Source organism: Chaetodon trifascialis, chromosome 10 (assembly GCF_039877785.1).
Source record: "Chaetodon trifascialis isolate fChaTrf1 chromosome 10, fChaTrf1.hap1, whole genome shotgun sequence".
In the NCBI taxonomy this organism is placed as follows: Eukaryota; Metazoa; Chordata; class Actinopteri; order Chaetodontiformes; family Chaetodontidae; genus Chaetodon; species Chaetodon trifascialis.
The window spans coordinates 14,799,724-14,812,231 of record NC_092065.1 but is presented as its reverse complement, the minus strand read 5'-3'; the positions used below and the strand labels follow the sequence as shown (position 1 = coordinate 14,812,231).

At 42.4% G+C, this 12,508-nt stretch overlaps 1 protein-coding gene across 3 annotated transcripts in view; it reads left to right on the top strand.

Annotated features, from left to right (window-relative positions):
• The first annotated feature begins 1,212 nt into the window (after positions 1–1,212).
• The window catches only part of shank3a (SH3 and multiple ankyrin repeat domains 3a), a 149,720-nt gene continuing 138,424 nt past the window's right edge, over positions 1,213–12,508 (top strand). For 2 of the 3 annotated variants that reach the window (XM_070971326.1, XM_070971329.1), the window contains exon 1: positions 1,213–1,518. In XM_070971326.1, coding sequence (XP_070827427.1) covers positions 1,213–1,518 — 306 coding nt within the window. The remainder of the gene's footprint in view (positions 1,519–12,508) is intronic. The other variant, XM_070971327.1, reaches the window with a different exon arrangement.

Sequence of the window (12,508 nt, the reverse complement as noted above, 5' to 3'; positions counted from 1 at the left end):
CTCCCACTGGTATCTTGAGTTGAATTGAATTTGACAGCATTAACTGAATAGGCCAGTACCTTAAGCGTGTTGGTTGATCAACATAAAAACAACTGTCTTTATAAAACATGACAAGAAATCGCTTTGGGATACCTGCTGTGTGAACATATAGATTGAAATCAAGGTCAGGTTGATATTAATCACAGTCCCAGTCTCGGGCTTCACAGGGCCGACCTGATGAAACAGTAAATGAACCCCCCCCCCCCCCCCCCCCCCCCACAAGAATGACACTCAATGAGAAGAACTCTCATGAATACCTTCTTTTATGGCTGCTTGCTTTGTCTATGTGTCACTGTGTTTACCAGGGAGCCATTTGATCAGTGAACCCCCCCCCCCCACAGATAGATAAAGTGAAGCATGAAGGCCAAACCCTGCCCAACATTGATCTGAGCAAACAATCCCCCCCGTCCTGCCATGACGTCACCACAGTGTCAGTACACTACAGCAAGAGCAACAGTGTGTGACAGCAGCAATGTCACACGAGCATTGTAACATCAGCCTGTGCAGAGCTCATTTTTGATGTGGCAGTGGAGCTGACAATAAGTTTAGCATATCAAACTAAAGTGAAAATGGAAAATCTTTTTGTTTCGCCAGTCACATTAATTAGGTAATGGTGCCGCTGTTCAACACCATTCAAACACCCTTACAGTGAATAGTGAAGATCCACATGTTTTTATGCAAATTTTCAGTAATCCTCTCCCCTTTTCTGCTTTTTGTCTTCTGTTTTAATCCATTTTGTTCTATTTAAAGACTAAGTGTGCTTCATTTTTGACAGATTACAGTTAAATCATTTTACACCATGTTATGATTAGAATTCGTTAAATCTTGCTTTATCTCCACATCCCCTCAGTTTTATTTCGAAGTTCTCCTCATACTTATCTTCTCTCTTTGTTTTTACCCTTTATCTCTCTGTCATCTCCTTTTACCCCCTCCTCTTTGCCCATTCCCTCTCTGCCACCCTCCTTCCCTGCCTCTCTGTTTCCCTCCCTCTTTTTCTCTCCCAGGCGAGTGATGCGCGCTGTAAGAGGTGTGTGAGCGAGAACCATCTGTGTGTGTGTGTGCACGTGCGTGTGTGTGTGTGTGTGAGAGAGAGAGAGAGAGAGAGAGAGAGAGCTCGCGTGTGTGTGTCTGGAGAGAGAGAGAGAGACATAGACCGAGCCCCTAACACAGAGCATGCCTCTGCGTCCGGCAGCCGGCAAACATGAGCCACCCAGCCCTCCACGGCAGGACCAGCAGCAGCAGCAGCACACACACACACACACACTCACACACTCTTGCACACACGCAGCAAACGGCAGCCAGGGGGCCAGCACTGACAGCGGCAGCTCCCGGGAAGAGGACAGCGGCGTTCCCTTTCCCGTCAGTGTTCCGGCTTTCCGTCCCGGCGCAGAGCGGAGCCACAGTGCAAGAGCACCCATGGAGGAGCCGACAGGCAACACCGTGGTCATCCGCATTGGAATCCCAGACCTGCAACAGACGGTAAGAGCTTGTTCTGTAGCCACTGCTGGAGAGAGGATAAAAGAGAGGGAAGCTGCCTCTCCACCTTCCTCTCTCACTGGATGCTTTCCACCTCTCTTCTGTCTGCTTTATGGATTTTGCTTTATTTCTTTGAACTATCTCCAGGTTTCTCTTTTTTCCCCTCTTTCTTTGCCATCCTGTCTCTATCACGTTCCTCTCTTTACCCTCTCTTTTTTCGGTATGCACACTTAGTGGCTATATTTACTTGCTGGCTTCTGGGGGTTCCGCTCCCCACTGCCTATTCCACTGATGCCTCGCTAATAAATCTACCTCTTCATTAACTGGGCTTCAGCTGACTTTGACAACTGGCCACTTATGTGAGAGTGGGAGAGGCGGAGGGAGGGGAGAGAGAGAGAAGAGGCATCAGGGAAAAAGACGGCTATGAGAGGCATTATAGATCCACACAAAGGAGAGAATCGAGATAGTTTACCTTCTCTCTGAAACTTTACCTTAACCTTAGTCTCCCTCTGTCTGTTTTCGCTTTGTGTCCAGTCAGGATAAGAGATCCAGTCCTACATCCCTCTCAGTAAAATATTTATGCAGGAGTTTCCCTGAGCATGTAGTCTGTGTCTGTGTAGTATTGCAGGCAATGAAAGAATGCAGAGCCATTAGACTGTGACATTGATCCTTTCCTCCCTTTATTCTCAACATAACAGTATACACTCTCCCTCTCTTCACTACATCGCTATGACCAGAAGTGTGTCTTTGTTTGCTGCCTAAGGTGGTATGGAATAGGGCAAACGTCCAGATCCTAAATAAGTTAATTTTTTTCATTTTTCAAGCCACTGCTATTGTAATTCATATTGATTCTGCAGCAGCCAACCTGTCGTGTTTGAGCAATTGTTAGACCAATTCATTGGTAATGAATTGTTCTGGTACTGCTTCTTTAAGGTGTTTCAAACTAAGTCTTCATTCTTGACTGGAAAGTAAGGACAATATTCCCATTAAAATGTCCCTTACAAGTCACACATTAAAATGATCTTCAACAGAAAGTGATTTCCTGGAAGTGCACATAAACGCAGCGAAGACAAAACATTTTACCCTTCATTGGATGTAGAATGAAATCAAGTGTTATCATTCCACATATCTCTAATGCAATGTATAATCTCTCTCTTTTCCAGCTCTCTCTCTTCCAGTCAGTAGCACACATAAGATTGCACTATTAGAGATATACCATGTGACATTTTCTATGTACAGAGCATTAAGCCTTTTAATACTAATGTACCCAGTGTTCCCCACAGGATTTTGTGAGACTGTGCAGGGTGGACCTTTATACTCTCTCTGTACGTTTTAAATTTAAATGCATCAATCTGCTGCACTGTGAGAGCAAAGCGGCTACATCTATAAAGAGCTTTGTGCTGCTGTGAACAATGTTACATGTTGTGTTACATGATGAGCCAACCTGCTAGTTATGTTGTCTCAATATAAAGCTACTTACTTACTGCATTGGTTGTCATTGACTGACTGGAAGTGTGCTTTGCTGAAGCAATGGTGCAAAACACAATGTTGGAGATCTTATATGTTATTATAAGATGTGTAAAAATATTGTAATGGGACAAATTAGACAATGGCGGGCCCCCATACTCTTGGTAATTAATGGAAAACACTGGTACCTCTGTGTCGACACTCCTCGGCTCTCCCCATCTCTGTTCTGGACATCATCTACTAATGGCATAGCAAAATGTACATTCAACTTTTCCAGCCAGTCTCTGTAATCTTGGGCTTAGGTGCTTAGTTGGTTTTCTGTGGATGTCTTGGTGCCCTTTTGATTCTTTCTCCAGACATTGATGGCAGAGGCAAGAGGCTGCTTTTGTGTTTGTTATTGTTGATTACCTCATTGTTGTTGGCTGCTTGGCTGAAATGACCCATTGTATCTTAGCGAGGCTCCGGCACTGCATGCTAGGAATAAAGACAGGAAATAAAAGGAGAGCAGTTGAAAAGAAAGCAGAGTATTCCCCTAAGGTGCTGCAGAATAGCCGTCTGTGAACAATAATGGTTTTCAGTTGAGCTGAAACACTTGCACGCACACACTCTCTCTCTCACACACACATATGCAAGCATGCACATACATATATAGACACACAAAGATGTATTTTATGCATGCACACACAAGCACACCTGAACATGCCCTTACACACATGCACACGCACACACACACACAAACATGCACACATGCCCATAAATCCTAATCCCATTGCCAAGGGACTTCCCTTAATGTGCTTATGTAATGTAAAGATACTCAACAGATTGTTAGTTTCACTTTTCAAGGAGGCACATTTATTCCAGTATAAGGACAAGTGGGCAAGAACACACACAGTGTGACATAGGGATAGAGGGAAAGATAAACAGAGAGAATCTCAAAGTCTGACAGACAAACATAGAGGCAGATGACAGATGGCCAGAATCTGACAGTCTGAATCTTTTATGGAGCAGTCAAAAGTGACTTGTGTGTACTCTGAGTGAGCAGGAGATTACACTAGAATAGTCGGCCCAAAGTAGGATTACACACCTCCTGCTGTGTTTCAAGCCTGGATCAGGAGAATGAAGCGCCATGCGAAGATAACACCAGGCAACACTTTTCCTTTTCAGCAGGAGAGAAGGGAAGAACGAGGCCTCACGAGGAAGCAGCGAGCCCTTCCTTAATCCTCACACTTTCTCACTCAGTGCCTGGCCTGTTGTCTGTGCCAATTTATATGCTGGCTAATTACTATCAGTATTAGTATAGTATCAATATTAGTATTGGTGTTGTATGTTTTTCTACAGAACATCTATCCATGGATGTGAACTGATGGGCATTATATGTATATTTCTGATGGACACATTATATTTTCAGTTTAAAGGAGATGTCTCCTTTAAAGTTGTCTGTGTTAAATGTATTCTTAGTGTGTTGTCGTGTGTGCTGTGTAGTGTTCTTCTAAGTGTTCGCTGAGATGTTGAAGTGGAATAAAAGTGCCATTGGAAATGTCAAGTGCTGGTAAGTTGGACTTGGCATTGCACAAGTTTTGACTTTCCGTTTTAAATTTAGTCAATTCCACTTTGTTCAGACGACTGCCCTTGAGGAGGCATACCTGAAATATAATGTGGGGAAATGGGAAGGTGATTTAACTAAACCAACTCATTACATAATAGTGATGCTCAATCCTTGGTGCAACTTTAACTAAGCACTGTGTCTTGGCAGTGGAAGACATTTTCCCAATTGATGGGCATATTATTTGCAAAGATTGTGCTTTTTTCAAATCATGGCTCTCATTTGTTATTCAACATATCCAACTCCACCAAAACTCTATTTCTATGACTGGAGCAAAAAGAGACAGCTTCCCAATACAGCTAATGGGTGTCATTCATCTCAACGGAGAGGGAGGCACTGACGTAAACAGTCTGCCCCCCTGCTCTTCACCTGCGTTCAGCCTTATTCTTTATTTGCCTCTCTTGTTCTCTTTTGGTGCATTCACTGTCTTTATTCTTGCATAGAAGGTGAATGAAAAAGAAGCTTTTTCTCATGCAGGCTGTTCTGTGTCCTCAAGTCTGGGTACCATAGGCCTATTAGTTTGAGGCTTCTGCACAGTTTGTTCACTGTTTGGGGAACCATTTGTTTGTCTGGTTGTGCAAGTCTAAGATCTCAGCTTTAATATTCTCAACTCTTATTCTCAGCCAGCTGCTTTGGTTTGTCTTATCGAGAGAAACAGAAATGGATGGCTTGAATGGATGGCAGCCGTCACTTGGTGCATATTTGCTTGTGTGCGTGTCTTGCGTATGTGGTTGTGCCATGTCATTCCTGCCTGCATCTTATACCATTATGCTATGTGCTGAACTTTCTCAGGCATGTTTGCACTGCATCTATGTTCTTGTCTAGAGTGGTTCTGTTGGCCTAGTGTTGAATGTCTACTCTTGTGAAGATGACTTATCTGCTTATCTTCCACCTCTTCTTTCTGCTCCCATGTTCCTCACTGGTTTCCCAAGGCACCTCCTGCAAACATTCTCCCAGCTCTGCTGCCGTTTTGAGATATTCTCTGAGCAGTTTTCAGGAGCCATTTTAGTGATGAAGATGCTTCATGTTTCATTCATTCTTTTCATTCGTTCACGTTGGCCTTGACGCTTGCTAAGCCCTTCTGTCTCTAGTGTACGGTCTCTTGATGCTCGAATTTCGATAGAAATCTCTGTGTATTTGGATCATTTCTTAGTCCTGAAACCACCACACCAACCGCGTGCGTGTGTGTGTGTGTGTGTGTGTGTGTGTGTGTGTGTGTGTGTGTGTGTGTGTGTGTGTAGTAGTAGTAGTTGTGGGTGTGCATATGTACATACAGAGGGTGGGAGGGATGGGTATTCTCTGTTTTTATGTTTTCCTTTATACTGTTTTTAACTGTTGTAAAGCACTTTGTGTTGCATTTTAACATGTATGAAAAGTGATGGTCTTGGACCTTGTTCTTTCCACTGACCTGAGAGCTGAGTACTTGTCTTACTTACCTGTATAGCTGTGGGATCGCTTGTGGAATCTCAGGTTCTTGTAGTCATCCTGTTTCCTGTACCTGCTTTGTAGTCTTGTGGTAGTGTGATCCTTTTAGTCCCAATTATCCTTTCTTACTGAACTACCATCTGTCCACACTGTCCGTCTGAATGACAGGCTGATGTCATTGTTGTAGTTCCATGTAAAGTGAAAGTGTAACACCAATCTGTGTTTATCTGTGCTGCTGGAAGGGTTGACCCGGATTAGTCAATAGATTGACTGGTTGGTGGATGTGCACATGCACAACCAAGATTTCATTGGGAGAGAGAATTGCTATTTCTACTATGTCTCTGGTAATGCACTCTGTTGACTTGATTAATTGTGTAGAACACTCATGTTGTCTTTAAATCTTTACGACCAGAAGCCTTTTGTGAATTCTTCAGCACTGCTTCTTTAGTCATTATGACAGAACTCTCACTCATCATATGAAGTGTATGTCATACTAGCAATATATTCTATATCAGAAATTCATTTGAGAAACTGTTTATAGATAAAAATAACCATATGAGAATGAGGATGTTTAAAAACAATTTCTCAAAGTTGACATATCTCTATAATTTCATGGTATCCTTTTAATGTATATCGCCATATCTCCCACTCTCTATCAAACCATGTGGACACATTGTAATCTGATTAGAGACCTAAAACATGACAGAAACAAAAATGACTCCTGGATAACATGGATCTTTAATGGAATGGGCAGCAGTCCAATCTGTACTCGGTGGTCCAGAGAAAACATGAAACGACTCTCTCGATTTTTATGGCAAAGCTTTTAACCTGTAACGTTCCCCTCTGTGCCCTTGATCCTGGGCACCATCCAGTGCTGTTAGCTACTTTCAGAGGGTGTGAATCAACTCAGGCCTTCATGTTATCTAATTCTCTCCAATTCTTCGTGTGCCTGTTGTTGGATGTGTGCTGCTGTGCTGGTGACTGCTTCCTGCTCTGGGAGAATGGAGTGGCCTGCTTTCAGATCTGTTACCCACTGAGCATAGGCGGTATGTGATGATTGATTCTCCCATATGCTTTTCGAGTAGTCTTCAGTTTCAGCTCTTGGTGGGTCTTGCTATATTTCTGCACTGCAGCTGGTATTGCACAGTAGATTTTTATTTTTTGATCAGCATGCATCGTTTTGGCCTTTTCTTCTCTGGCATGTTTCCTTAGTCTGGCTGCCAGCATTGTGAACCTTTGTTTAGCAGTCTCCAGGGCCTCAGTTATGGACATCCCCTGTATTTCTTCAGTAGCCAGGACCTGTTCGTGATTGTTACACCCTCTAGTTTAACGAAAAGGACACTGGTTATATCTACCTTGCTGATCTTGTGGCTGACAAACTGTTTGCTATGGGGTATAGTGGCATTGGTAATTGTGCCATGTCCTCATTACTCATCGTTTTCCGGTTGTGGTAACAGGCTGAGTCATTAATGTTGAGTTTGATAAGTATGGATATGATGTTCTATCTATAGTCACTTGGCTCTCTTGTCATATTAGCATCACAGGTGTCGTGCTGCCAGAGCGCACACGAGCGACGCTCCGCCACTTTTTTTCTCCAAGTGAGGAAATCTGTTAGATGAGCTTCACCTCTGCCTGCACTTCAGGTTTTCCTCTAAATGGATGTTTCGAACGTGGCTGCATTTACACTTAGTTTTTCTTCTGTTGTCTATGAATCTTTTTTTCTAAAAGCATCTGAGATGGAGCTTGTGGATCTGTTAATGTGTCTGTCTATGGATCTTGTGTTTTTACATCTGTCTTCCTCTGGCTATTCCTATATATGTACTGCATGTACAACATGTACGCATACACCCATCGTTTCATGTCTCATATGTCACACTTTAATTAATTTCATTATATCCCTTTCTTTTTGTCTCTGTCTCTCCTTCCTCACTCTTTTTCTGTTTCGCCTCCCTCTCCACTTTCTTTCATCCACACTTCATGTCTTTCTCTCTGCATCTGACTTGAGTCTTACACGCAACAGTGGTTTGACAGTTCCTCCAAATACACTCACGCTCAGACACACCCCCCTCACACACACAGACGCTCACACACAGATTGACATATGCAGTGTTGTATCAGTGATTGGTGGGCATCTGGAAAGCCTCCCTCGTCCCCAAGTTGCTATTTTTAGCTTCATTCACAGTGGCAGCAGGGGCAGCAGACGTGGCTAGCATATTCTTACCTTCATTTGCCCATAGCACCCATGAGGAGAGGGAGAGCTGGAGCAAGATTTGACCCAGTGTAACACCCCCCCCCCCCCCCCCCCCCCCCACACACACACACACACACACACACACACACACACACACACATCTGTCCATTGGGTCCTACCCAAAGAGAAATAAAGCAGAGAGAAGGGAAAAGGGTGGAAACTGGAGTAGTATAATTTTCTGAGAGCAAAGCAGCAGTGTGTTTTGAGATCAGCCTGGCCAAACCATGGCAAATGTTGCAGCACCAGCATGGCCCAATAGAAACCAGTTTGATCACATGATCACATGTGCTAGTACATGCCTGCTCTTGGTTTAGTGCAGACACTGTTGGTCTTAGACTGGAAAAAAGGTGATTGTGATGTAGCACGAGAATAAATGTTGTTTTCCTGTGCATTTGGATGCTAATGAATTAAATCATAAAACAATTAATGTTCACTAGAGGAAAACCAATTCTCAACTCTGTGATTGGTTTATTGATCCAGTTTCCTTCCGGGTTAACTCTATTATACGCCTTCTATTTTTCGTCTTTCCCTCTCCGTGTTCCTTCCCTCCCTGTTGTTTCTCTCTCTTTATTTTTCTCCATGTCTTTCTTTCGGAGTCTAGTCTGAGAGAAGCCTGGGAATAGATGGAGATATTAATATTAGCCCAATCAGACTGAGCTTTTGTGAGAGGTCTGGGCTGGATATTCTTTGTGTTTGTGCAGGGGGAACACCTCTCACCATTGTAATATTATCTCTATAACCAGGAAGGAGAGGACACTAGATTTTAATATGTGATTTCTTTTTAAGCATTGGACATCTTGTGTAGTCTCCACCAAGAGATTAAATCATCTAATTGAGAACTGTTTTATGAGACATAAGCTATCTAAGTTATCTGCAGTTAACTGAAAATCTATGTACAGTGGCAAGCTTTAGCCAAGAGCTTTTGAACATGATCGTTGCAGTCAGTACAGCTATACTATACTCTGTACCTTGCTGCCAATGGGAAAAGGAGACCCCCTGGCAATTTACACACTTCCAATAAGCTGCACTATAATAGTGCTCTGCTACATTCCCCTTAACAGCAGGGGAGACCAGTCTCTACTGTTATAGCCATAGCGAAATTAGCCTCTCTTAGCAGTAGCTCAAAGGTAAGCCTCAAAGGTAGAATGTCTTTTGCACTCTCATCGTCTTATTGTGGCCCTTTGTTACAGAGCCAAATATAAAAATAATCACAGCTTAATTGCTTTTGGTTGAAGCTACAGCCCTACAACAAGCTTTGCAAAGAGTCTAATTACATCTGTTAGTCATCTTTTAGTTTTAAATCACGGTGATGCACATTTATAATGTGAAACATGCTCATGTTCAGATTTGGGAGGAAGGTTCTCTTCTCCAAAGACGGTGCCGCACATTGGATTGGCACAGTGCTACAGTTTTCCAGAGATGATGTTCATAATGTTTTCATCCCCACTGGAGCTGCCTGTTCCTTCATCTTAACTTGATTTGGTCACATGGATGCACATTGTGCAGTCAAAGGTTGTAATTAGTCACGCATTATGGAAAGGCTTGATAAGCCACACTGGGACTTTCAGGGAAAATGTAGAAGATACATTTTACTGTTACTTCATTCACATCATTTTTAATTCTGCAAGAATAAAATAGTAATTTCTAAATGTCCCTATTGAATTGCTTAAAGTTGACCGATACCAGGAGTAAAAATACACCTTATTTCTCTGCTGCTTTCTGTGTGTGTGTGTGTGTGTGTGTGTGTGTGTGTGTGTGTGTGTGTGTGTGTGTGTGTGTGTGTGTGTGTGTGTGTGTGTGTCAGTCTGTCTGTCTGTCTGTCTGTCTGTCTGTCTGTCTGTCTGTCTGTCTGTCTGTCTGTGTCTCTGTGTGTGTAGGGCTGTGGATATTAAGGGTGGACAAGATGGTCTTAAAATAATATCAAAATATTTCAGGGTTTTTCTGTGATCATGGTAGTCTTTACGATATGACAAGCAAAGTATTTTTGGTTTAGAGCTCACAGTAGCTGTTGAGGTCTCCTCATGTTCTTCTACCTGAGGTGATGAAATAAGTTTGTTGTGTTTCCCTCTGTTACTGTTACAGTCTTTACATGCAGTGTTACCATGTTTTGTTGTGCATCTGATATTTGGTGGTTAAACCACTTCCACACCACTGCAGTCGTCCCCCTTTTTGGATCGAACTCCTCTATGGAGCTGGTAGCAATACTTTTGCTTCATGACATCATTACATCATTACAAGTCAGAATATTGCCATCATAACGATGTCCATTTTTTTTAAGCTCATTTAAATGTATACTGGTATTATCGTATGATGTGTCAGATGCTGTGTTGAATACTGTGTGTGTGTGTGTGTGTGTGTGTGTGTGTGTGTGTGTGTGTGTGTGTGTGTGAGATTTGTGCTTCTTGTGTTTATGAGTGTTCATATCTCCTTGGTGATTGACGTTAACTGTGGATGTTGTTGACATATTTAGTCTTGCCTGTCAACATTAATGGAGAGGAGGACTTTAATTGATATTTGTTGTGTGTGACACTGTGTGTTTATGCTTCTTTATACATGCATAAACACACATGGTGTCTGAGTGAGGCAAATGGGATGTAGAGGGCTTCACTTCTGACACATACTGTATAAAGTATATTTCATCAAACTGTGTCTATGTTTGTATGCCACTATGGGCACACATTGATATATGGGAGTACTATATACTGTATGTTTCTATATTGTCGCATCTGGAGCGTTTTCCTTCTGATTCCAGCTCAAAACTGGAGTCGCTCTCAAAGCACATCTCTAGGAGCAGCAGCTTGTCACTCAGTATCTCACCTCTAATTCTGGTTGACTCCACTCTAGTCATTTCTTCTTGTATCATGCTGTTAGCAGTCAGCTTATTGCTGTTTTGGATTTTTTTTGTGTGTGTGTCTGTGTGTGCATGTGTATGTGGCCATGTATTGCTCATGTTGCGGGGACATAACTCTGTTTGCACAGTTGCATTGTGGGGACTTGGTTATGATTATGGTCAGGGTAAGTCTTCAGGAAATGAATGTAAGTCTATGTCATGTCCTCAGAAATGATGGAAACAGGAGTGTGTGTGTGTGTGTGTGTGTGTGTGTGTGTGTGTGTGTGTGTGTGTGTGTGTGTGTGTGTGTGTGTGTGTGTGTGTGTGTGTGTGTGTGTGTGTGTGTCATCTGCATGCCGAATTATGTGTGCATTTATTCAGTAATTATGGGCAAGATGGAATATTCAAGCTGCTCCTGTGGCCAGTGTGGGGGACGGCTGAGCAATCAGACCTGTGTGCGATATGTGGCCATGTGTCATGACTTTGTGCCGCATGGGTGAACATTTCAGTGTAACTGAAACTGTGAGTTTGTGTTTGACACTGTGAGATTAATTCAAATGTTCACTTAACTGCACTCATAAGCACAGCATAACCTTGCTAGAACTCATGTGGTCTAATACAACCACCCTGCAATAAATCCTCTTCACGAAGGTTCCATTTTTATTGAAACTGTTTAAGAGGTGTTGATAAAACTTTATGATCATTTTGAGGCCTGTCGTTTGTGGTACTGTTCTGTGCTACTGAGAGGTGTTACTAATATTTGATCTAGCCCTATTGATTAAAATTGGCAGGACAAAATCTGAATGTAGGATTTATTACAGGGCTGATGTACTGGTATGTATTCATTATAGAAGGAATGGTGCTGGGCTGTCAACAAATATTCAAAATTTTCTTAGAATTGTAAAAAAAATCCATCCACAGTGCATGATGGGTGCATGTGGAAAATATTCTGACTCTATCTGTGTTTTTGGTGCTTCTGATGTCCCACCTCTCTCTCTGGTAATGATCGTTGGAACAGTGAAAGATGAACAAAGATGGTTTTGGAGAGTTTTATTTTGTTCATGTCAAGTTTGCATAAAGTGTGTTTACGAAGAGAGATTTGCTGTTTCTGTGAATGGAATCTGGTGTCTTCGGTGAAGTCGATATAGCAGCTGACTCTGGGGAAACAAAAATGATCTTACGCTTAAACAAAAAAAAATCTATCTTTGTACATACATTTGCGGACCGTCCACAAATGCCTGGAAGGATTACATTACAAGGCGTTTTGTTAGTGACTCAATACTGAAAAAAAAAAAATCAAAAATTGTCCCCACTAGTCAGTTAGACTGAAAATCATGTGAAAATGGGGTCTGAAAAGAGTGGAAGACACTCTGGGTAGGGTGAGGCACTGGGACAGTGTAGAACAAGGCGGGGAAGA